At 47.8% G+C, this 26808-nt stretch overlaps 1 protein-coding gene across 8 annotated transcripts in view; it reads right to left on the bottom strand.

The window, feature by feature from the left end:
• The window catches only part of LOC133141686 (rab GTPase-activating protein 1), a 110646-nt gene that overhangs the window by 70963 nt on the left and 12875 nt on the right, over positions 1–26808 (bottom strand). For 5 of the 8 annotated variants that reach the window (XM_061262303.1, XM_061262299.1, XM_061262300.1 and 2 more), the window contains exons 2-14: positions 26048–26248; positions 21687–21716; positions 20458–20680; positions 19751–19958; positions 18301–18475; positions 17742–17899; positions 15421–15531; positions 14686–14752; positions 14467–14569; positions 13986–14155; positions 13206–13374; positions 12593–12686; positions 5510–5660 (exon numbers count right to left, since the gene is read on the bottom strand). In XM_061262303.1, coding sequence (XP_061118287.1) covers positions 5510–5660; positions 12593–12686; positions 13206–13374; positions 13986–14155; positions 14467–14569; positions 14686–14752; positions 15421–15531; positions 17742–17899; positions 18301–18475; positions 19751–19958; positions 20458–20680; positions 21687–21716; positions 26048–26197 — 1809 coding nt within the window. In that variant the 5' untranslated portion in view covers positions 26198–26248. Of the gene's footprint in view, positions 1–5509; positions 5661–12592; positions 12687–13205; positions 13378–13849; positions 13878–13985; positions 14156–14466; positions 14570–14685; positions 14753–15420; positions 15532–17741; positions 17900–18300; positions 18476–19750; positions 19959–20457; positions 20681–21686; positions 21717–26047; positions 26249–26808 lie in introns of those variants that run through there. The other 3 variants (XM_061262304.1, XM_061262305.1, XM_061262307.1) reach the window with 3 other exon arrangements.

Below are 26808 nucleotides of genomic sequence, written 5' to 3'. Positions count from 1 at the left end.
GGGTGGCTAGAATGCGGACGTGTGGCTTTAATTTGAGGGTAAAATGTGTCACTGTCCAAATACGTACAAACTGTACTGTTCCTTTGTTTTGGATGAAGAGCAGGACATACTGTATGGAACGACAATTAGAGCCACAAAGAACTGTAGAGAAAGCAGAATGTTCAGACAGCCTAATGTTTTCTGACTTGTTTTTCCTCCCGGTTCCCTCCACTGTCTCTGAAAGGCCTCTGAACACGGTTCTGCGAAGGCCAGGCTAAAATATCCATCGTATTAAAAAGCCCAAAACGATATAAAGCATTGATCGTCTTCACAACCGCTCTCTCTCTCTCTCCAAAAACATTCTTTGTCATCAGCCAATAAATCAGTGCCGCCACACTGCAACTCGCCACAATTACACTGAATGCAATGATATCGGACGCCATTTTAATCTAAATCCCATCTCACATTGACACCGCGCTGCAGTCTCAGGCCCTGTTCTACACATCCTACCACTCTCAAAAAAAGAGAAAAGCTTGCATTTCGAGATTATGAAACTAGAAACCACATTTTACATCATCAAGAGTAATCATCCAATAGCACCATCCCCCACCGCCCTGTTCATTCTGTGAAAATACAGGTAGAGGAGGAATGATTGTCCTCGCAGCCAACGCAAGCTTTTAAAACCTGCCGAATAGCGAAACGGAAGCGCCGCACAGACGTCCTTCTGAGGGACTAACGCTTGCGTGTTTCGTGGGGAGGGACACTGCCCGCAGCGTGGGCGGACCGTAGACTGTGTCTTCTGCCCCCTACTCTCAGCCCAGAGGCTACAGGACCGAGTTTATTTGGACAAACGTCAGACTGGGGGGGGGGGGGGGAAGAACATCTTGCAGCCACCTGGGCCAGCCACCTGGGGGTGTTGACTTTACGTAACGGCAGTCACATCTCATAACCCGAGCCAGCCGGCACACAAACAAACGGACTGGAAAAACATCGCTCTGGCCCGCGGGTACCCAGTCCCCAGCGCACTACGGCCCTCTCCACACGGCGAGAGAGGCTTCGTTCTGTGCACGTACTGTACTGTACACCACCGCCACAAAGACGCACCTGGAGCACACGGCAAGAGAAGATCATTCTGAACACGTACTGTACTGTACACAACCGCCACCTGGTCTGACTGCCTCTGTAAAGAGACACCTGGAGCACACTGCTAGAACCAGGCCAATGCTGCCCTTAGTGCGCATACCGTATCGCCACTTTCTGGTCGTTTCATTGCGGGGTGCGTTTGCATTGCTCCTTCGACAGTGTGTGTCTCACTTCTATAAGCGCACATTTCCATCATTTCCCCTGCCAGCCAGTGCTAAAGGTAGTACCGTAACCCCCTCGACAATAATCCCTCTTTGTGTTCAATAATAACCTTCCAGGGCAAAGAACCAGTGCTGGACAAGAGGTCAACCAGCAGTATAGATATATATAATTGCTCTCAATTAAAAATTACACCGGTCACCAAGTGTATTCTGACAGAACGAGTAGAAAAATTGGCATCCTATCAAGTCATCTAAGCTTACATTTACAGGGAGCGAGTGCTTTTCAGTACACTATAATAAATACCCATACGCATCTTGTAATAGATTGCATTTTAACAAAATAGCAACATCATGAACTCTGCAAATAGCGTGCATTGTGCTAGCATAGCACAATTAGCCTAACAGCAGTCTTTACAATACTGAAAAAACCATTGACAACAAAATTGGCTAGTTTTCCTCATCCCATACAGTTGGAATGTTAAACACAGACATCACAAACTAGGTTTCATATTGTGTCTGTTTTGATACTTGTTTAACTTTTTATGTGATATTTTATTTATTTTAGTTCACCAATCATTAGGGATTTACAAGAGATGTGGGAACAAATCTTAAAACGTCAGAGCCTAATGTATGACCACACTGACTTCAGTTTTTATCATATTAAAAGCAATTAAACATTTTTTCCAATTAGATTCAAACAGTAATTTAGCACAACAGTCAGTTTTGTTTAAAGACTGAAAAGGCAGGGCAAAGCTAAATCCAGATTTACAACGAAGCCATTGAAAAGAAAAATTCTGTTAGGAAAATATTTATCCAATAAAATTAAAACTACCATAGTTAGCTAACTAACTACGTAGAGAGAGCCATGACAAAACAAACCCTTGGCATGATGCGACTACAGAATGACACTTTTGAAAAAGTGCATTGTACTGCAATGTACTATGCTGCCATACTTGTCTTGCGACATAGGCTTATCTTTCCCCCATGTAGAACCAGACAGAGGCACAAGAGGGTAAGGGAAAAGTGAGGGAGACAGTTGGAGATCACCAAAACTGGCAGGGATCTCAGGGTCCAAGAGCACCATTAGATGTTGCTGTGCTTGCCAGTGTAATTACACAGTTAGCTTTATTATTATGACTGATGCAAATGGGTTTCAACAGCATACTCTCAATGCTTTATCCTGGCAACATCAACCGAGAATCCTCACATGTAATCCTACCAGAAAAGGTCTGCCATTCACCTTGTGAATCGTCCATGCTAAACAAAAATGGAGGAATGGTAATATTTGTTTGTTTTTGTTTTGCCTTCAACAAGTTTTATTTAGCAAGGATGTACACAAAAACTACACGTTAACAAATATAACACAAGGGCAGGGCAGTAAGTAAGCCTGACAGAGAAAGCTCACGGCTTCAGAAATCGGTTACCATTTAGCTACACCTAATGACTCCTAATGAGGAAATCAGTTTTGCTCCCAATGAGTGAGGAACTTCAGTAGGGGCCCAGAACACACAGAGCAAAAACATTCTCTTTGGTCCTCAGTGGGTGTGAAAGAATCCAGGAGGAAAACAATAAGTCTGACTGACTGCAAGGACTCTGCAGAGACTCCGGAGAGTTATGGAGAAGGAGGAAAAAGCACACAGGCCTTCCGCCTTCACCGTCTCCCAGCTCTGCCGTAGAGAGAGTCACTTCTGCTAACCCCCCCAGCAACCTGCCCCTGCCCTCTCCCCCCAGAGCCGCTGCCAGCTGCAGCCAGGGCAGCCTGTAGCCTCGTGGCTAAGGTGCATCACTGGGACCCGCAAGGTCGGTGGTTCCATCACCCGATGTAGCCACGATAAGATCCACACAGCTGTTGGGCCCCTCAGCTAGGCCCTTAACCACGCATTACTCAAGGTGGGGGATTGTCTCCTGCTTGGTCTAATCAACTGCGAGTCGCTTTTACAAGCCACCACATCCTCCTGACTGAAGCAGTGCTCCAGTGCACAGTGCCTTAGGCCAGTTGTTCGGGCAGTCGTAACTGGTGGCATCACAGGTAGGACCGGAATACACAGAGAAGCCTGGCGCCAAGGTAAGCAATCCCACACACTGTGGACCCAAGAGTCAACCATTCGGAGCAACCGTCTTCTGAGCAAACACCTATTCACCTGTAAATGTCAATCAATCTGTAAAGGTCAATACATAATTTCAATACATAATTTCACCTCACCGTAACATCGACTAGAATACAGGCCTAGCTTAGTGTGCATGTAATCATCACTGAAAACGGCCTCGACTGTCACTGTAAACCATTTTTTAGATTATGAAATGACCACGGTTATTACCATCATTATATAGGTCAAAAATCAAAAAAGAACAGCCTAAGTTCTCCAACTCCAAATCCCCATAGAAGGAATTTTAAGATGTTTACGCCGTTTAAAATTCAACCAATCCCAGCAGTCATGTGACTCTTGTCACAATGGTTTCCCACAAGGTGCGGGAGAACACAAAGAACTGCCAGGACACAGAGGAGTGCAGCAGGTGTAGACCCAGCTTCTCGAACACAATCTCCATCAGGACAAATGCAGATCTCAAAATCACCGCCAATTGTGTTGGGAGAGTGGGGGGGGGTGGCAATCACAAACAGGAAGTTGCTCTGACAAAGCACCGCTGGGAGAGGCAAACAAATTTCCCTTTGTTAAATGTTATTGGGCCGATGCTATTTCTAGCATAGCCCAGCCCTTTCGCTTTGATATTGCTTGTGATGCTATTATGCAGTTTAGCTATTATGAAACTCAAAATCAAAAGCCACGGAGGGAACAGCGCGTTTCTTTCGGCTCTTTGGCACAAAGTTTTGCAATCACGTTGTGGCTGTAACGAATGTGCTGAATGACCCCGGTTCAGTTCCTTTTCCACACAGGATCGCTGATATTGAGCTTGGTCAAAGCGCTCCCGGATCAGTGTTCTGGGCAGAATGTTTATGCAAACACAAACTGGCTGGAGAAAGAAGGATAAGGGCTTTATGAGCGATACTGGGAGTCGTAGCCACAGTAAGATCTGCACAGCTGTCTCTCCCTTGAGCAAGGCCCTTAACCCCACATTGCTCCAGCGGGGATTGCCTCCTTAGTCTAATCAACTGTAAGACGCTTACTCTCCATCTCACTGAAGCAGGTTTGACGGCGCTCCTCGGGACCAGTTGCCAGCCGTTCCCGGGTCAGTGTCCTGGGCAGAATGTTAATGCAAACACAGGCTGGCCAGGTGGAGAAAGAACGATAGTGGCTTCATGACAGAGGAGAGCGAGAGGGAGGGAGTCGTATGAGAGGCAACGCCATGGCGACCAGCAGAAACGAACAGCACGCTCAGCGCGGTCCGACGCAGCGCAGTGGAAAAGCAGCCGTCTCTTCCCACTGCAGGAGAAGACTGAGGACAAGAGCCAGGCTTGTCCAGTTTTCGACAATAGAGGACTGTCACCGCTAATGGAGACATAGCCAGCGAGATTACTCATCTCCTGTCTCCTGACCCCAGCAAAAACTGCAACTCCCGCACAAAACATACAGATGTCAACATGGAACTCCCCCAGACCCTCATTCTGGTAGCTCCTCAGCAAGAGAGGGACAGTGACTGCTACCCCTGTACCTACGCTTTGGAGATGGTAAGAGTAGACATGAGCTAATTCACACAGCTCTTTGTTTATGTGGTGTCGGGCAGTCTTCTCAGTTACACAGATCCGGGTTCCTCTGTGGAGACATTCTAACGGGAGCCCAGCCGGCAGACTGCACCCCATGCGAAGTCGCTGCTCCAGCAGCTAGCGAGGTGGTGGAAAACCCAAAGCCCCACGGTGCAGCAGGTCACCCCCGTCGTAAATGACCGGGCCACATGACCCGCAGAGCTCCAGTGTAAACACATCGAGCCAAAGGCCAAAGAGAAGCTAAATTCAAGCAGCTATACAAAACACTGCCCTTTCAGGAACCAAAATCAATGCAGCCCTTCGTTTCTACAGCTTCAGCAAACTGTGACAGAAGCTATGAAGAAAGTCATTAACCACAACAAAGAGTCTCAGCGCAAATTGAGACTAACCAGTAATTTCAAATCAGTTTTATACTCTGTACCATCAAATATCTCCCAATATTCCCAGAGTCGTGGCAACCCAGCTCAACCCAGACCAGGCCGCCTTCTGGAACGTTCTCACCCGAGATACTGTCCAGCCGGGCACTGTTCACGGGTTATAGGTCGTAAGAGAGGAAAAGGCTTACCTTGGTGATGAGGGTACGGTACTCTTCGACCTGGTGGTCATTGTTATGGCAACCGGCCAGGAGCTGCCACACCTCCCCCCTCAGGGCTTCTGGCACGCCGCTGCGCACCAGCGCGGGGAGGGACTTCGGCCGCACCGCCAGGTTCAGGTGCCTGCAACGGGACACACGCCGTTAAACTATCCCCAAAGCCTCGGTGCTACCGCACTAAGCGGTCTTCTGCTGCGTTCACATGGATCACGGCGGACAGTAGACGGCAAGCGGGACGTCGTTGTAGTGGACAAGAGCACAGCGGTAAAGTGTGATTAGGACAGGAAAAGAACTCTGCGGCTGACGGCACTTGCCGCTGAAGTTTAAAATTATTTCACTTTTTACCGTTGTCGTGAATGAAATTCCAAAACGGACGTGACACAACAAAACAACACAACACTATATCCACCCAATTTAGATAAAGGCCTATACCAAACACAATCCTTTACCCATCCATGTTGGAAACTGGCTGTATAGGACAATTATCAAGCAACATCACCAGAGCAACGTATATTTTATTTGTAACCTTTCAGTCCTGCCACTTTTTTATCCGGTACTGTCCCAAAAGTGCCGTTCTGCTATCTACAGTCTAGCATGATCCATGGGAATACAGCATTACACTTAGGGGGATGCAGGACATGAGGGTAGGGTATAAGTGATCAGGACCTGAGAAGTCCAAGACTCAAATCAAAGTCCTTCAGTATCAATCAAAGCATTCTTCAGAATACAGCCAATACAACACAAGTCCATAGCCTGATCGTCTCCGAGAACCTCAACCATTTCACTCAGCACCCAGTCCACTGCACTGCCCACCCCAAACCCCAAACAGAGAGTTGATGCCATTTCAGATACCATCTGTAGGAAGTATGACACACCTTTAATTACACAGATGGCTTACTGAAAGAGAAACACCCATTTCAACAGTTGTAATATACCAGAATTTTCTTTTGCGCAGACAACTTGGCTCGGGCAAAAAATAATTAGCTGAGAAACTGCATCAGAAGTTTACAGCATTTTCCCAAGAAATCCTAAATACAGCCTACCCCTAATGAATGACGGAATCACTTGGCTTTTTTCAATGTTTGACTCCAGGCAGATACCTTACTCCTGTGCTAAGTCACCAAGGCCCCATAGTGAATTGCAGGACATTTGAGAACAGCATGCTTTCAGGGTAACACTATCATCTTCTGAACAATTTGAACAGTCTGATGAACAGACTGTTTTTCATGTTTTATTCTCCATTTAAAAACGGCAATAAAGAATCTCTTGCATCTTTGTGGAAACGTCTTTATGGACTGTAATCACTCTGTAACCGAAGGAAAAGATTCCAGGAAGGTCTGGTAACTCAATTAAGCAGAAATGGCAGAGGTCTCATTACGAGGGCATGGGAGCAGGGCAGAGGGACGAGAGGGCATAAAGGGCTCTTTCAGGGGTGTGACTTTTTGGCGTCTGGAACGGGAGGGAAGGACTCAAACGCTGCATTGTGTGCAGATTGTTACCTTTACTGAGGACAAAGGCAGAGCCCCGGATTCACCAGCAGGGCCTTCTCAGGACCGCTAAATACGGCAGATTCATTTTGAGAGCCGTGAGGATCACCTGAATGCTATAGTTTTGTATGTACTGTAGTGTTCTTAAAAACAGATTGCCCAGTAAGCTTGACCCAGTCGGCCCAATTATTGTCTCGTGTTGTGATCAGTTGGCCAGCATTAGGTCTACTCTTCAGGAATCCAAAGGGCCAACAGGAATTGTTCAACATCTGCCACCAGCAGATGTTGATCACTGACAAGTGATCAACCATACACACAACCGTACACACAACCAGAGCAGCGATGTCTGGGAAAAATACAAATGTCTTCTCAAACCAACCTGGTCAGACCCTCCAGGGAAGAAGAGCTTATATCCAACAGACACAGGAAGAATGTCACCACCGATTTACAGAAAATCTGGGAAAGTTTACATAAGCTGTCAGAACATAGCGACTCGCTCACGGTGACACCACCACCAACAGTCACGCTATTTATACATGGGCTACGTCACCATTTTAGAACACCGTTTTTCTCAAACGAGGACAACAAATTCTCACTGTCTATGCCACTGTCCATGTCTGTGACTGCAGGAGAGCTATGGGTGGTGAAACTGGTACCACTGCACAGCTCAGCGCACACAGACCCTTCATAAATGGTCCCATTCTTAATTGTTCCCCGTCTTCATGGGAGCATTATAAGTAGTATATCCAATGCAATGTACTGGAGGCCTGTGCAGCAGTCACCACCAACACACGCAGACGCTATCTATTCATCTCCAACGGACTGATCCTGCAATAGATGTTCTTAATTACAAAATATAAATAAAAATCGACAGTGTCGAAACAAATTCAGTCTTTGGTAGCAGACATAAAGCGGTGCAATAAATGTGGTTTTAAAGCATCATGCCTATAATCGGCCAAAGTGTTTATAAAAGGAACAATGCTAAAAGTTGTTCGTTCTCAGTGGAAGTAAGAGTGTAAAGACGGATGTTTTATCAGGCTGTACAGTACTGCATGTGCACTCCCCTCAGACAGCATGTGCTCACCCCGGGCAGGTCAGTACACAAGGCCGCTCTTTACTAACATTTCAGAGCTTTTCCCATCTGATTAATCTGAAGCCTTTTATTAAGGGCAACATGTGGCTTATCACAGTTGTAAATGGAATTAAGATTTTAATAACCTTATTATCTGGATTTAAGAAATCGCTTCTTTGCCTCCCTGCCTCGAGAGATTAAAGATATCTCCTGTATCAGAGGGCTAATTTTCCTCACATGAATCAGTTCTACAATTAGCAGGGTCCGTGCGTGCGTGTGTCTGTATGTGTGTGTGCGTGTGCACGCATACGTGTGTGTCTGTGTGCCTGTGTGCATGCGTATTTGTGAGTCAGTATGTGTGTGTGCGTATTTGTGTGTGTCTGCACGTGTCTGTGTGCACATATGTGTGTGTGTGTGCGTGTGGGTCTGTACGCCTCTGCGCACATATGTGTGTGCGGTGTGTGTGTGTGTGTGTTTATGGGTGTGCATGTGTGTGTGTGTGTGTCTGTGTGTGCGTGTGTGTGTGTGTGCGTGGGTGTGTGTGTGTGTGGGTGTGGGTGTGTGTCTGTGTGTGTGTGTGTTTATGGGTGTGTGTGTGTGTGCCTGTGTGAGTGTGGGTGTGTGTGTGTGTGGGTGTGTGTGTGTCTGTGTGTGTGCGTGTGTGTGTGTGTGTGTGTGTGTGTGTGTGTGTGTGTGGGTGTGTGTGTGTCTGTGTGTGTGTGTGTGTGTGTGTGTGCGTAGGTGTGTGTGTCTCTGTGTGTGTGTGTGTATGTGTCTGTGTGTGTGGGTGTGGGTGTGGGTGTGGGTGTGGGTGTGTGTGTGTGTGTGTCTGTGTGTGTGTGTGTGTAGAGGCTGTGTGAGGGAGCCTTTCTGTCACTCTCCTAAACCAATCTCTCTCATCTCCACCCATCAAACCAAAGGAGTCTGGGTTTAATTAGGCAAGTGTTGCGGGGAGATTAAGGAACGGTTTGCGCATGGACAATATCCTACTTCATATGTACCAGTCCATTATAAATGCAATTAATGCACTCGAGATCCAGGCGGCACTGATGCCGCCTCACAGCAAGGAGGTCCTGGGTTCGAATCCCGGTCGGCCGGGGCCTCTCTGTGTGGAGTTTGCACGTTCTCCCCGTGTTTGTGTGGGTTTCCTCCGGGTACTCCGGTTTCCTCCCACAGTCCAAAGACATGCAGGTTAGGCTGATTGGAGAGTCTAAATTGTCTAATGTGCACTGCGATGGACTGGCAACCTGTCCAGGGTGTATTCCTGCCTTTCGCCCAATGTATGCTGGGATAGGCTCCAGCCCCCCTGCGACACTGTTCAGGATAAGCGGGTAAAGAAAATGGAAGGATGGATGGAAGATCTTAAAACCACAGCTCATGATGAAACCTTAGGCTTGTTTATTACCCTATTATAAACCATGTTCGTCTGTGCTTCCCTTGAGCAAGGCCCTTCACTCCACATCACTCCGGAGGGGATTGTCCCCTGCTTAGTCTAATCAACTGTAGGTCACTTTGGATAAAAGGGGAGCTCAATAAAGCTAAAATTTCAACCTTCTCCGTGTGCCGCCTTATCACGCCTCAGATTCAGAATGCAAGCCAAAGAGACCATCAGCAGACAGCAGCTGGGAGTAGGTATTGAGTCATGGTGCTCTGCATTGTTTCCGCATGAATAGGGTTTTTCTTTTTTGTATTAATTAAGCATTTGGCCACCTTCCATGGCTGCTACCAACATGTGACTTTCTGGGAAATGAGCGCAACATTTACCCAAAATCACGTTCGGTGAGGAGAAAGGTAACTTCAGCTCTCCTTGTTTGGATTTGGGAAAGATGTGTTTTGCGGAAAAGACCTCGAGCTAGGGCGCCCGTGCCAGTTCATGTTCACATACAGAATCGATAAATTTAAAACGCTTACTTCTCCAAAACTAAAGAACGGACGTGTTTCTGCAATGCCCTCTTGTGCAAATTGCATATAAAAACATAGAAAGTGTGACCAACCACCATGTTACTCCTTTAAGGACACTTTGACACAACACAGGTCAGAACCTGCGGACTACTGAGAGGGATGAAAAAGGGGAAAATATAGTCATGAGTTCCCGTTGTCTACCTAATAAGGCAAAGAGAAGGTTCTGGAAGGCTTCAAGCACTTGGCCGTTTCTGCGTGTATCGACGAGACAGATCAGTCTCTTTTCCATCCCTAAAGGCTTTCAACTGTGAAGGTCATACCAGTAGTGCAATGTCACAGTCAGCCCATCCACACACAAACTCAGAACACCGTGACACACACACACACACACACACACACACACACACACACACAAAACATGTCAAAATAGTGCATTAACTTCTTTTAATAACCAGGGTCTGCTCCTCTGACCTACTTCTGCCAAGCCAGCTGTTTAATTAGGTAATTACCTTCCCATCTGACAGTTTCAGGCCCGTGTTTGAAACCCAGTGCCCAGACTTCATGAAATATGGAGCGCTGGCCAGCAAGTGGTCAGCAGATATCAACCAAGAGGTCACCTAACACCGAGCGTGCTTTTCAGGGGAACAGGTTCAAAGGGCTTCCACCCAGGTCAGGCTGTTACTCACAATGAAAAGCCCTGAAGAAATGATTCGATGAGGACGAAGGCAAGGATCTGTCCCCTCACCTTAAGCCATACAGATATCAGTTGCGATGTGAACGCTGAAAGATGGAGCCCACTGCACGTAGCTTGGAGAGGTTGTGAGACCCCCCCCAGGGCTTGACCTTTGACCCTCCGAATCACCAGTCAGGAGCAGCCCCCTGTGATGTGGGTGACTGCAGTCCACGGCGCACGTTACACACTGTCGGCAAAAATGTGTTTTTCTTTCTTTATGATGCCCATAAAAACGTTCACATAAACTTACGAGAGAAAAGCTTTCAGCCCCATTGGCCCCAGGGTGCTGCCAGTGACTTGGTAATTTTATTTGGCTGACTACTCTCCTTTCGAACCTCACAGCGACGAGTATTAAAAACATCCTCTGGCAAAAACAGGACATGTTCAACGAAAACATCTGCACAAGAAGAGTGTTAAACAGAAAAGGAGGGCAAGCAAACAACATCGAGGACTTGAAAAAGGAGGGCAAGCAAACAACGTCGAGGACTTGATTCACACACTCCCCAGCTGCCCGTGACCAGCACCTTGCCAGGCAGGGGGTTATAATTAGCCTGGCGCCCAGAGTCTTAGCGCCAATGCTAATGAGCTAACGATGACATAAGGCTCCGTAATTGGTCCATTGAACTCGCGAGTGTTTCGTGACAAAAATGAAACCCCAGAAAGTTACTTATCCCTTTAACACACCATCCAAAATATTCTGGCACAAAAGGAGACAACTGGCCACAGCAGTCAGTGACATTTTTCATTTAGCTGCAAATTTTCCAATCGTTTCAACACAAAAAGCATCACTTGTCAAGACCTTTTGTTGTTTTACTTTTAAATGATGTTCATTTTCTAGATAGCAAAAACATCAAAAAGAATATGAATGCTTTCATATGACCTTCTTTCCTGTCCTGTAGTTGAAGAATCTAAGATAAATCATTCATCTCTCGGGAAATACATTTCATAAACCATTTCCAGAGGGATCGGAATTAATGCGACGCATAAGTCCTTTATTAATTATAACACCAAAATAACCATTCCTTCTCAGCTGCATCATAATGATTAACCTACATGCTAACCCTCATATCCCATGTGAAAGCATATTTAGCATAAAATAACTTCAAACAGCTATGAAATCCAGCCAGGCTTCCTCCATATCGAATGCATCAAAAATGTTGCCGTAGACATTGAACATTTTTAGCAGGACTTGCTGGACTACAAGTCAAGCATGATCTGGTGTATAATGTTCTTCACATTCAAATTGTGAAGGGGCACTTTACATTGCAAAAGGGAATTCCCAAGTATTAGGGAAAAAACAATCTATTTAAAGATACAATAGGTAATTTTGAACTTCTAAAGATATAGAGGAATTGCAGCAACAAACACCCTCAAACCATAACACTGTTTATCCCTCCCCCTTTTCTGTTGAAACGCGCCATTGGCTGAGGCAATTAGAACCGATTTTCAACCAATGAGCCTGAAACTAGAATTTAAGGACTATAATCATAGTCAATATGTCAGTGAGCTTTACAATGAGATTTACAATGGTCTTGTAACACAAAAATCTTACTTATTGTACCTTGAAGAATAAAAGACAAAAAAATGAGTTCTTGACCCTTCATGGGATTAGGTACCCTCTTAAGTCACATTATGTCAGACATACAGAAGCTAAGCATGCCATGAAGAACGAAATTCCCCTGTTCATGCTATACACCATAAGTTCTGTGTTGCAACTGTGGTTGGAACAAAAACCGGCATACACGGGGGGGCCCCCAGGACCGAGTTTGGGGACCACCGCTCTAGCGCTGACTGAAACAATGTGACCCCCCGTCCCGGTGAGGGGCCCGGCCCAGGGGACACGGCCTCAGCGCTGCCCTCACCATTTGGTCAGCAGATCTCCCCAGGTCTCCAGGATCTTCTCGGCGCACTCCTTCGACACGTCCCCCGACCCGCTGAGCAACGGCTCGTCGTTGTCTGGGAGACGGAAAGGAAGGGAGCGGTGAGATGGACAGACGGGCGGGGCAGGGGGAAGAGACGGAAACACAAGACACGGAGAGCGCGATAAAGACTGCAGCATGGGTGAGGAAGGGGGGAGCCATTTCGGCTCCATAGGGGATAAGGGGGCGTATCGCCTCGTGGCTAAGGTGCTTGACTGGGACCCGGAAGGTCGGTGGTTCAAGCCCCGGTGTAGCCACGGTACGATCCGCACAGCTGTTGGGCCCTTGAGAGCAAGGCCCTTAACCCGACATTGCTCCAGGTGGAGATTGCCCCCCTGTTAGTGTAATCAACTGTAAGTCGTTTTGGATAAAAGCGTCTGCTAAATAGCTGTAGTGTGATGTAATGTCTAGGAGACAGAAAGGAAGGAAGCAGTGAAACGGAAACAGACACAGAGAGAGCTGACTGACTGAAGGGTGCAGCGGATGCTCGAGGGGGTGAGGAAGCAGGAGCCATTTTGGCTCCACGTGGGGCAGAAGGAGCACCGGAGAGGCCCACCTTCCTCCTCGTCGTCCTCGGGGGGCGAGGGCACCATGGAGCCATGGGAGGCGGACTGCGGGAGGCCGGGGCTGGCCGTGGTCCTCCTCTTCTCCCGCTCCGACTCGCTCTCCAGGCTCACCACCTCGTACAGCGTGTCCGAGTTGCTCTTCCGATCCTTCCTCTCCATCTGGAAGAAGACGAGGGACACAGCACACCACATTTAATCAAACCCGCCCCGATACATTCATTCACACCGAGGATGAGAGGGGTTTAGAGAGCCTAAGAACTATACTAGAAGGGTTCTCACTGGTCTCCAACCCTGGTCCTGGAAAGATACTGGGTTTTCTGGTTTTTATTTTCACCTAAAAAACAGCACCCTGTTCAGACCCAGGTAACCAGGTGAGGTGAGTTAACTGTGTAATCGACTGCCCTAATTGATGGATTAAGTGCAGAGTGACAACAAAAACCAGCAGACCCTGTAGTTCTCCACCAAGACCAGGGCTGGAGACCACTGGTTAGGACATATAACCAGCTTCAACACGGCTATATTCGCATTATCTGTGCATTACCTTTAACGTTGTTAGTAGCTCTTGAACAGTGGCCATTTTGAGACTCAAGTTTCTCTCCCCTGGTAAAGTGTCAGGAATAAGCTCTCTCATCTGTTTGAGTTTCAGGTAGAAGGTCTCAGTGTAGCTGTGCATTACCTGTACCCACAAAGACTTGCCGCTCTTGAAGAGAGGTTGTTATGAGATTCAGACCTCTCTCCCCTGTTAGAGTGTCAGGACTACGATCTCTCACCTGTTTGAGTTTCAGGTAGAAGGTCTCAGTGTAGCTGCGCTTGCTGAAGGGCCAGAAGAGCCTCTCGCTGGGGGAACACACTCGAACCCGCGTCTCCAGCAGGAACCGCACCGGCTCCTCCACCTCCGTGATGACCAGGTCCACCGCCGTCGTCATGTACATGAACTTATCTACACCACAGGGAAAGTGAACACACAACACAACATTAACTTATTTATTTTTATTAGAATCCCATAACTTCTGTTTGCTTGGGTCATGACCTAGCACAATGCACCGTGGGATACTCTTGCCGGCATAGTGTCCAGTATTTCACCAAATGTAGTGTGGCATCTGGGTGGCTTTAGCAAAGTCTTTTATACAGCTATGGTTTCGGACAGACTAATATTTTGCCACCCTAAATAGTAAGATAATATGCGATTTTGGAGGCAGCCCATGTCTGTGCCAGTCCAGGCTGACAGGCGCATATGCCCAAGGCTCCTACCTTTGGGTGTCTCCTCGTTCACGGCCTGGAACTGCGGCGTGTTGGGATTCCAGCTCCCCGTGATGATGTAGGACTTCCCATCGGAGCTCTTTCCCATGGATTCCTGCAGGAGGAAGCGCGGAAGGACCCGGTGAGCAGAGGGGTCCGGGGGGAGAGAGGGAGGGAGGCTACGGGGGGAGGGAGGGGGACAGGGCTGGGGTCTCAGAGCCCAACACTCACCAGGTCCAGCAGGTGCATATCGCTGCTCCTCACGTCCTTACCTGGGCTCAACAGGAGCCCGAAACACCTGGAACACACGGAGCCGGCACGTTAACACGAGCACGCAGCACGCCAACGACGCTAACTAATGCCTCTAATTCACCCATTCACACACACACACTCCAATGCCGATAGGCTGACAAGCAAGGCACCGTCCAGCTCGCCAGGGGCTACTGGGCGGCCCTGGTCAGGTTCCTTCCTCCTGAGCTAATGTCACGGCCGTACGTGTGCAGAATTCAGCAGGGTAACCCACAGAGCCCCCTCATACGGAGCGCAGACTGATGAGGAATTCCTACATGAGCAGACGGCGACAGCTCAGTTTCGGAGAGGGGTGCTTCTCAACCAATACAGGACCGTGGAGCGATAATGGCAGACACAGGCCGGATAAATCACATCGGCAGAACACAGCCGCCTTATTAAAGCGAAGCAAATTAGGCAGGCACTCTCCAATAAAGCACTCTGAAACGGCTGTTTAACTTCATACTCCCACAGACGGGGAGAAAGGCGTACTTCACCTCCACATCACCCTCGATTTCAGAGCAGAGAAGCAGAGTCCTTCAGCTCCAAAACACAGGAGAAACGCGCTCGCTCTTCGTAATCGAGTTATGATTTGTTATGAATAGCCAGTTATTAAACGTAAACTGAAATGTCTCTATGGAGACTAAATTCCTGGTTAAAAATACGAGCCTGCGTTACCTCTCGATGGCCAGCTCTTTGTTGGAAGTCTGCTGCACACAGATGACGATCTTTTTGTCCATCCCCGGACGCAGTTTGAAGCTCTGCTTGTCTTTGTCTTTTGACACGGCACTGCAACACCAAAATGGAACATTGTAGACATCGTATTTTATCTAAAGTTTTATTAGATTCATATTTCTATACATGACACGCACATATACGTGGATAGATATATACAAACAGTAAACGGTACACAGGCCGTTCTGCAGACACTTTAACATGTTAGCATACTCAATTCACTTTTTTCTAATGAGCCCTTAATGTAGCCATCTAAAATACTTCAGTTCACACATGCAAAGAAGGAGAATCCAAAAACAATGTGCTCTACTGTAGTAATAATATGCAGGGTAATGGTGAGTTCAGATTTAAAAAGCACCACAGCCCTCCTCTGTGGGCTCCTAGTGCACAAGGCCTCGCTGTTCTGCACAGAAATGTTAACGGAGTCTTCCGGGTCATTCAGAGGGTTAATGAGGATAGCTGACATGTGTTGACAAGTTACTTCTGCAAAACCTAAGTACAGAGCAAGCCCACACATACCACCCTGCAGGGACCAGAGTTACGCTGGATAAAAATAAGCACCGTGGCCAAAGCAGTTTTAAATCATTTTAAAGATCTCTGCATATGTCGGCAAAACTACATCTGGGTCAGGGGTCATCAGAACCTATAACCAGAGGATCAGAGGTCACAGCACTCCTACTTCCTAAATCATGCTCGGAAACAAAAGTATAAATTAGGTTGATCCAGAGGGATTTCAGCATGTAGGTACACAACTGCTGGTCTCCAACCCTGGTCCTGGAGAGATACTGGGTCTTCTGGTTTTTATTTTCACCTTCAAATCAGCACCCCGTTGAGACCCAAGTAACCAGGTGAGGCGAGTTAACTGTGAAATCAACTGCTCTAATCGATTAAGTCCAAAGTAACAACAAAAATCAGCGGACCCTGTCGCGTTGGAGACCCCAGCTCTGGAAGAACGAATCATTCGTAGATAAAACAGGGCTGACGCGCCCAGGGTTTGACCCCTCGGCCTCCTGGTCCCGCGCTCTTACCTCTGCTCAACAGAGCCGCCTACATCCTGTTTTACTCCGCAGAACAGAGCGCTTGCCGATTCCAATCAGCGACGGAGTTTGTTTTGAGGGCTCGGACGTTCCGAAAATAAATCATTTTTTTGTTTTCGGAACAGCTGAGGGAGATTGTGCTGATTGAGTAAGAAAAGGAACCCGCTCTTTTTAGAGGCAAAAAAATATTTTTGGGAGGGAAGGGTGGAGCAGCCGGCCTGAGACGGCTGAAGATGGAGGGGAGATATGAGAGCCTGAACCAGTGACACACTGTATGGAGAGCTCAACACTGCAGCGCTCCAACACTGAGGGTTTCATTGCCTATTTCTGAGGCACTTCTAAAGGGTGCATAGCATAGGCTAATTAGGTAATTAGCAAGCTACACTAATAAGTAAATGGCGTACTTCACAATGCCCTGATGTTGAATATTTTAGCTAGCTCATTAACTACACATCTAAAGTGGAACTTGCACAGTAATGTTCCCTTCAAGGCACCATTAGTACGTTAGTATTTGAAGTTCACTGAGAGACAAAATTATTTCATTCTTGCGAGGTATTAAAATAAATATTTGAGTCATGTCAAAACCAGGGGGCTCAGAATTAGCCATTTTTTCCACTCAAGGGATGTAGAGTGTCATGTCATATTACTCAAACAGAACAGGCTCAGGGTATGAAACTGCGCAGGGGTGAACACTGTCACTTACTGAACTCAGTTCAGCTCATCGGCTCCCGTCTAAACGGCGTGACTGTGGAGGCGGGGGAAGCAGGACTGCACTGGGATCAGTAAGATCCGCTCCAGCTACACGCGCAGTGACCGCTGTGTGGAGGACCGCCGTGTGGAGGCGCGCTCCGTTAGCCTGAGTTAGCCTCTGAGCATGAAAGCGTACAGGGGGCAGGCTGAGCACAATGATAAATTGGCGGAAGGATGTGTCCTCACTTCCAAGAAGAGTGGCTTCCTGCTAATTTTATCACCTAAAAGCCATAATCTTCACAGAGGTTTCCGAAAACATCATCAATCTACATCCCGGCCGATTCATAAAACCAGAGGGACACTGGTGGGGGAGATGGGCTACAGAACAGGAAGGGGACCAGTTTGAGGTCCGCTTGTGTGCTGGGAGATGGGCTACAGAACAGGAAGGGGACCAGTTTGAGGTCCGCTTGTGTGCTGTGTAAATCAACCACCACTTGAGCCTCTCCCCCCCCCCCAACACGCCGCCCCGCGTCTCACCTGAAAGTGCCTTTCCCATCGTCCTCCTTGATCTCCAGACTGACGGTGAAGGTGAAGACATCGCTGTCGGGCGTGAGGGGCGGGGCCTGGCCCGACAGAGGCGTCTTATTGGCCGACCGCCGGAAGGCCGTGGCGAAGCTGTACAATATCCGGCTGACCTGCGGGGTGGGAAACGAGCGAGCCTCACACTCACAGCCCAGCTCCTAACGCTCCCCAGAGGACGTGAGCCACCCCTCCTCCCCAAATCTGGGAAGCACTAAGTGTATTCATAGGTCTAGAACGGAGGTGTCCTGGAGGGCCGCAGTGTACACTGGTTTTCGGGTAGTTCTCGGCACCCGTCGTTCATTCAAGCCATTGATCGGCTAAAGAATCCATACACCATATTCTTTAGGCCTTAATAGATAGCCGATTGAATAAGAAAAATCCTATAACCATCAACTGACACACACAAGCTGTGAATATACTATATGAACAGGGTCAGCCCAGCTCTGTGCTCAGTGCTCCCCCTGCAGTTTAGCAGCGGAACTGCAGGCAGAGGCGAGGAACTGGGGCTCCTCACCGCTTCCTGGATCTCGCAGCGGAAGACGTGGATGCGGAAGATCTCGGAGTTGTAGTGGCTCTCGGTGAAGGCGAAGCAGTCGCTCTCTGACGTGCCGTCGTGCCCGCGGACGCAGAACAGGATCTTGTAGATGGGGTAGTTGGCGATCTCTGTGCTCGACTGAGGGTCCAAGAGCCTGGGGGATCAGAAAGGGAATACGAGTTATTGGTTGAAGGACACTCGTCTGGCAGAAAGCCACAGCAGACACTACCCTTCATTAGTTCACATTGTTCTGGTTTTGCTGTTGTTGTTCTTGTTCTGTTATTGCTGTTATGCTGTTGTAATGTTAATCATTATGTATTATCTTTTACACTCCCCGGTTTTTAAATGCACAGTGTGTTGGGACTTCTGTGAAATGCGCTTTAAATAAATGATGACTTGAAATGATGACAACCCCCTGAACTGTGAGAGAGTCCAAGGTGAATTTCTCCTTACACAACATCTACCCTTCCTGAACATCTGTGTTATTATAAATAAAGTAAAGCCTGCAGGTATTTGTGGAATTTCAATGGCGTAAAAGCTAATATTTTGCTAAATCACCGAGCCTTCATATCCACGCAGACTATAACGTACGTCCTAAGCAGACCTGGGTCCAATACGGAATTGGTTTGGATTCAAATACTTTTCAGTGCTCGTTTGATCTATTCTGGTGCAATTGAGCCAACTAAGAGGACAAAAAGCACCTCTTGAGAGCATTTCATAGGTTCCAATACACCAGACAAGCTCAGTACAGCGTAGAAAGGTAACTGAATCCAAAACAACGATGTATTTGACCCAGGTCTGCTCCTAAGTGTACATGGTGTGTCTGTATGGAGCTGTGGGGCTGGCCCTAAGTGGTAAGGTGTACATGATGTGTCTGTATGGAGCTCTGGGGCTGGTCCTTAGTGATAAAGTGTACATGATGTGTCTGTATGGAGCTGTGGGGCTGGCCCTAAGTGGTAAGGTGTACATGATGTGTCTGTATGGAGCCCTGGGGCTGGCCCTAAGTGGTAAGGTGTACATGATGTGTCTGTATGGAGCTCTGGGGCTGGTCCTTAGTGATAAAGTGTACATGATGTGTCTGTATGGAGCCCTGGGGCTGGTCCTAAGTGGTAAGGTGTACATGATGTGTCTGTATGGAGCCCTGGGGCTGGTCCTAAGTGGTAAGGCGTACATGATGTGTCTGTATGGAGCCCTGGGGCTGGTCCTAAGTGGTAAGGCGTACATGATGTGTCTGTATGGAGCCCTGGGGCTGGTCCTAAGTGGTAAGGTGTACATGATGTGTCTGTATGGAGCCCTGGGGCTGGTCCTAAGTGGTAAGGCGTACATGATGTGTCTGTATGGAGCTCTGGGGCTGGTCCTAAGTGGTAAGGTGTACATGATGTGTCTGTATGGAGCCCTGGGGCTGGTCCAGGCGGAGAGGCCCCCTCACCTGACGGTGCCCTCGGAGACTCCGGGCACGGACAGCGTGACGTCGAGGGGCAGCTGGCACTGCCCCCGCAGGATGCTCATCATGCGCAGGGCCTCCACCTCGCTGCGGGGGGCGTTGACCGAGGCGCAGCCCAGGTACGTGAGCTGGCTGAACACCACGCTGCCCTCGTCCAGCACCGGGGTGCTGGGGCTGGCCTCCGACGAGTCGTCTGCATGGGGGGGGGGAGGAGAGGACGCACGAAACGCCACGCAACATTTCACTGCCACCATTACTGTACTGGGTGCTGGAGCATACGCCTGATCGGTGCTAAAATAGCACACCAAGAGACCAAAATCCCTGATGATGTAGATTAGAGCTCAGAACTTGTACAGCAGAAGAAGATTGTTCCTACAGATTTTTTTCAGTTTCTTTTCCCCCTTGAAACAACCCCCCCCCCCCCCAACTATTTTGACAGTTAAACCAAAATCATTCAAAAATATTTTTTGAGAGTTTTTGATACACTGCAAGTAAGGTTGACTGTGAAAAGCATCAGATTAGCAACTGCTATACAGATATTTTAAACACAGATATGTTAATGCACCGGACAATCAGGTTATGTATACTTTGGTTTGTACAATTCTCCAACAACTGCCTGCTGTTCTTCATGCAGCCAGAAGAGGGCAGTAGAAGCAGAGCTTTAGACAGAGTGCGGTGTGTTTACTGCTCACCCCTGTACGCGTACTCGCCCTCCTGCGACTGCACGGGCAGCTCCAGTTTGGGGAGGGTGCCGGGGGGTGCGGGGCACACCTGTAGAGGTGCGGCTGTGGTGGGGTACCCTGGGCCGTCGCCATGGTCCCCCCCAGCTCCGCCCACCTGCTCGGCCACAGACGGGTCCATCAGAACATCCTCCAGCTCCCGCTGCAACTGCTGCTCACTGCCGTTCCCCACGATCTGCAGCGCACGCACACACACGCTCGCACACACACAGTCGTGCACACGCACGCATGCACACGGTCGTGCAGACATACACACAGGCACACATGCACACACACAGCCGTGCAGACACACGCATGCACACGGTCGTGCAGACATACACACAGGCACACATGCACACACACAGCCGTGCAGACACACGCACGCACACACAGCCGTGCAGACACACACACACACACACACATACGCACACAGGCAGCGGTGCAGACACACACACACGCACACACACGCACACACACGCGCACACACGCGCACACACGCGCACACACGCGCACACACACACACACACACACACACACACATATGCATGCGCACACAGGCACGCACATATGGACACACACACACAAACACGGGGCGCACACAGACATGCACCCACACACACACACACACATACAGGGTCAAAAATTCGACATCAACTCAAAGCTTCCTTATTTTCTCCCTTTCTAAATCTAGAAAATGGTGGTTAACAACAATTTGCAGAAGTAGAGAATTCCCTTCACGAGCACCATTTGTTTAGGACCTCAAGAACAAGATCCTCTAAGCTAGGTCACCATACATTTGCACAAACACAGAAATCACATTCTAACAGCTACCTGGTTTCCAGGTATAACTGGAGCACAGCTACACAAGAACGTGCTTTTCTTAACAGGACGATTCCTGGAAGGTTCGGAGGACACTGGCCTGAGGGGATTAGTGACACTGAATGCAGAAAGGCAGATATTAAAGCAGGGAAGTGTTCGTAGCCTGATTTCAGCTGACCCCCCTACACGCAGGATGAGTTCTGCGCCTCAAAGCAGCACTACTCAGCACAGCTACAGCCCAGGCCCTCCCACACCGTTACCCAATACGCCGGGAGGCCTGTCAATCAGCTCACAATCAACCAACCAGCAGCCAGAACAGACAGCACACAGCACAGTACAGACGGCACCACGACAGAGAGAGGAGGAGGAGGAGAGAGACTGACCTTAAAGCTGACACCTTCCTCAGAAATTACCTGTGTAACAAACGACACGTTTAGAGAGCCTTACTACATCCCTCTTCTCATTGCTGGGGCTTCGGGGGAGTGGAAAATAAATGAAAGTGAAGAAAGAGAGCGCTAACCTGTCAGAAAAACAAACCACAGCGTGCTACAGAGCAGACATCCCTCCAGAACATGAGTTTAGTGTCTTACCCTATACTCTGTGCTCTGTTCTCTAGGCAAACTTCCATTATCAAGTACATCAAAAGAGAGCACTGGTTATGGAATGTGATTATCGAGCCTTGGGTTCAAACAATAACACTGGCAGTGTATCACTACACATGCACTGTATGTACAATGCTTACGCTATTAGCAATGCGAGTGACATTGCATAATTACATGAATGGTGTAAAACTGACCAGAATGAAGAACACATACGTATAGCTTTGGCAATACGCAGCCAAAGTTTCCTTGATTCTGTAAACCCCAAATAGATGTAAAAAAACAAAATAATAGATGGATATCTATGCTGGACCAACTATAGATTTTCCACATTGATTTGCTGGCACCCTCCTCTGGCAGAAATGGGCCTCAATACGTGGCAGAGAAGAGGTGGGAAAAAGAAATTCAGAGAAAGTCAAAAGGACATCATTCAAGCAGAAAGACAAGGAAGTCACCCCAACTGACTACATAACTGGATTCTAACAGCCCTGTTTCACATACAGTGAGATGTATCTGACATTTCCTTCCGTTCCTCAATGCGTGGTCGACCTGAGAGTACTCATCTTCCGATTAGAGAACCTTCGGACACATCCCGGCAGAACCACACACAGGACAGGAAGTAGATATCAATCCCCACGTCACACTTCCCGTCTGCTGAACGCAGAGCACGGATACTCACATTCACCCGTTCCAGAGCCCGTCAGCACGAATATGTGACTCTACGTTCAGAATTCTCTGCTCAAAATTAACACACACTAAATAGGTTAATTATTAATCAGCTCTTATTGACTTTGTGGGTTGTCAATCGTGTTTTGGCTGACGTTATTTTTATTTACATACGATCCATCAAGGCTCATATTTACTGAAGCAAGTACAGGGTACAATAGCAGAGCCACACCTGGAAATCAAACCTACACGCTTGGGAGTTCAAATCCCAGTTCCCTCACAAGAAGACGTTTGTGTGGTTGTAAGTACCGAAAACAACGTCGATACATTTTTACATTCTCCAGCGCCTCTGACGAGCTTTACCAAGAACAGGCTGTTTGAGTGACCGCGCCTCATTGAGGCTCATTGATATCAGTGAACCGCTGTTCCGATTGGCTGGCGACCTCCAACTAACTGAACGCAGTCTGTGCTGAGCGCACAGGCGACAGACGGCCTGATGAGGGTACCCAAATGAGGGCACAGGCCATAGAGAGCACTTTCCCCACAGCCAGGTCAATCACAGTGATAGGGTCTGCACACATGACAGCTGAATGCCATCTTTCAAGGGATTTTGTCACAACTGTAAAAAACGCTTTCAAATACGTGAAAGCTGACCTGAGCTTGGCTAATCAAGGTAGGAGGATGCGGTAAAGTACATTTGTTTGCCATAGACTGGGTTGCGTTAACAAGAGGCTTTTTACAATGGCGCCATCTACTGGAGGTAAGAGGCCAACAATCCAGTTTGCATGCTGATTCTGTGTGTGAAACAATATGTATTACCTTATCATTTAGTGGTCTGTCTGACAGCAATCCCATTTGGTCTGTGATTCAGTTGAAATATAGTCTACTACATACCTCAGTTGAACAAACAACAAGGTATACTTCTGTGATTAAGCCGAATAATTGGATAAACAGAGGAAATTAAAAATAACGTATGGTATTTGGCCTGGATTAAGTTCTGATTAATTAGATACAGAGAGACCCGCAATAATGAGTTCGGTGCAGTCCAACAAATTATTGCATTAACTAAACTAGATTAGAGGGATCTGACAATGGAGCCTTCTTTGAATAACGCTGTTCACAATACACAAGTTATTATTTAAACCCATGACTAATTTAATATAACGTATATACTATTTTACTTTAAATTCAAGGAATCTGTCTATGGGAGAAAGCAACAGTGTGCAGTGGCTATAGTGTTAAGAAAACCCGTTCAAACAGACAATCTTTGACCACCAGAGGAAGGGTGTTTTCTGCTACTGCTTAACTGGCATCATAGCCCCCTGCCATAAATAACAAAGAAATACGTTTAAAACAATTAGCGCAACAGAAGTAACACAGTCTTTTTACTTTCTTTAACTGTGCCATAGAGGCCGTCCCTACTACTTAGCAAATTAACATTAAATAAATGTTTGTGTTGCAGGTGAACCCATAGGAAAGTACAGTGGCAGTTTATTTTCTATTATAGATTATGTTGGACAAAATGTAGTTATGGGTCAAAGTTCAGGCCTTTGTGGGATCTGCTGAAAGTTCAAGAGTGGTGACTGGGCGAAACCTTGGTTTGCCAATCGACATGAAACCAAAGCAACTGAACTTCCTCAGGGCAGAACCATAACACATCAGTTCAGACAGCCGCCTTAAGAAAACAAACCCACATCCACTCCCGTAACAGAGTCTGTGAGTACAGAAGTCTCTCTTGCTGGTGACAGGTTGTGATCACACAGATTATAGGGTGCGGGAGTGAACCGCGGTCCGAGGAAACAGAATGCATTCACACCAGATTCTGACTGTTCAAATCACTCGTACTAACACAAACAAAATGGAGGGTCGATACTCTTGCAGATGGAACTGCAGAACCCAAAGGCCTTTTAATTAAAACGACATCGTTTAGACTGTACGCTACACTTTCCCCGGGAGCAGTTGGTTGGGATTAGCTGAATGCACCGCAGGCAGGGTAAGACGGGAACGTTAGGGAGCGTGTTAGCGCGGTGAACAGGGGAGACGGAGGTGACGGGTTAACCGTGCGGGACACCAGCAGCAGGGATGCGTGAGCACGCCCTGCAGTTTAATAATGCGCGGCCTGGAAAGCACTCACTCATGAGGAAAGCAGCAAGGAGCGCGCTGATCCCAACAGGAAGAACCGAGCAGTATGAAGAGAGGGGGGAGGCTGGGTGGTGAGCCCAGCTAAAGCACTGTCTCTACAGCAGGTGCGCTGTGGATAAGGGGCCAGCTCTCCCGCGTTTAGTTTCGCCAACTGATATGAAGTCGCCCCCCAGTGATACCTATATATTTTCACTCAAAAAGACTATTTTCCTATTAGACTCTATTCATGTTTGACAGCCAATTAAAAATATTTCCGCCCATATACCGTTCAATCTATGCCACATTTATCATTATTTGAAGTCTAATTTTTTTTTTCCACCTAGCACCCAGACAAAGATATAGATGTTTTTATTTCCCAAGAAGAGCAGCCAAAAATAAATAAATAAATAAATAAATAAATAAAAATAGCTGACAGGATGAAAATTCAATGACAAATGCGTGATAGACGCCGCTCGTTGAACAGCGTTTCATAGTGCAGCAGTATGGAGCAGAAATAGTGAAGTGTTTTTGCGTGGCGAGTGATTATGAAGGAATATGTTGAACATTATTGACATTTTAAGAGATGGGAAACACACAGCCAAAGACCAACAGAGATGGAGTGGAGGGTTGTTCTGCAGTTTTACACCAGGGGGCGACACTCAAACTGCACCATAGCCCAGTCAAGCCCCCGGTGCACCCAAAATTAACTCTATAATCTCCCCTTGAGTCCTGTATTGCCCACATTAACCGCACACCCCTCCCATAGACCCCATACACCCAAGGTTAACCACGTACCCAACTCAATTCTTCTTTGAATCCAGGGCTGCACGATAAATCAAATGTTTGTTTTTTTTACATGATAAGAATAACTGCCACCTTGGCGCTTACAGGCTAACTTTGATCTTTTACCTTTAATCACACCTCACGGGTGCGTAAAAGACCAAACACAAGAGGCCACCAGAAATAATTCCGTAAAAAAGGCATCACATATAAAAATGTGATTTGATATATTGTGCAGCCCTATTTAATCCCATTTTAATACCCACCTGACCCAACACAGCCCATTTTAACCCTTTCAGCCCCAAGGCCAATATGAAGTGGCCCCACCCAGGGAGGTTTTGGCTTTGGTTGAGAAAGTTGAGAGAATTGAGTAGGGTTTTAATAGGGGCTCAAAACAGGAGTGTGTAGCAGTCATCTTGATTGGTTGAAAAGCTAAAGGTGAAAGGGGGCGGGAGATTTTTTTTCGGTAGTTCACTTCAGAGTCATATGGGACTGTTGGGACTGAAAGGGTGAGTGCCCCCTCTACTGCCCCCCTGGTGGCTGATGTAGTCTCAGCCCCTAGCCTCAGACGCTCTTACCTTCAGTCCTGTCTTTTCGTCATCGCTACCGTTATTAGTGGAGGGCGTGTCGTCGCCCTGCCGGGACACCAGCACAAAGTCCTCACTGTTGAGGGTGGAAACCGAGTCGGACGACACGCTAATTTTCCCAACCGAGGCCTTGTCATCCATGACTGCTAAACCAAGCTCGGCTCATGAATGAGGTTATACCATTAAAATCACCTAGAAAGAAAAAAAAAACCATAAAATGCATTTAAACTGGCGCTCTCCGTATTAAACCGCGTCACTCTTCTTAAGGTTAGAATACTGGACGTCCACCCATTGCCCAGGAGGGGCCCTCAACGGCTATGTGCGCATGCAGCTATGCTAGCCCTCCAGCAGGGGGAGCAGTGGGAACAGCCCGGCGGTCCTGCTGGGGAGAGGGAGAGGGAAGAAGAAGCCAGAGGCCACGCTCGTTCCCCGGGTCTTCTTGCCTCGGCCTGGCGGCACTCTGTGTACTCTCGTGGGACAGGGAGACGTAATGTTATGTAATGTCATGGCGATGCGGAAACAAAAGAGCGATACAAGCCCAATGTGGGAATGGCGATGAGGAAGCTGGGTGATGTGTGGTCGCATGGTCTAACGGCTCTGGGTGGAGCTGCTCCGGATCTGCGTTGCAGGAGAGCGTTGTGTCTACCTTCCATCCAATATCCTAACCTTAATGCAAAACACATTTCCATGGCAACATTCAAATGCATTCAAACACCGGCAGGTATATTGCGGCCTCTTAATTCCGGCGTGTT

Source organism: Conger conger, chromosome 12 (genome assembly GCF_963514075.1).
Source record: "Conger conger chromosome 12, fConCon1.1, whole genome shotgun sequence".
In the NCBI taxonomy this organism is placed as follows: domain Eukaryota; kingdom Metazoa; phylum Chordata; class Actinopteri; order Anguilliformes; family Congridae; genus Conger; species Conger conger.
This window is presented reverse-complemented; position numbering and strand designations above follow the sequence as displayed.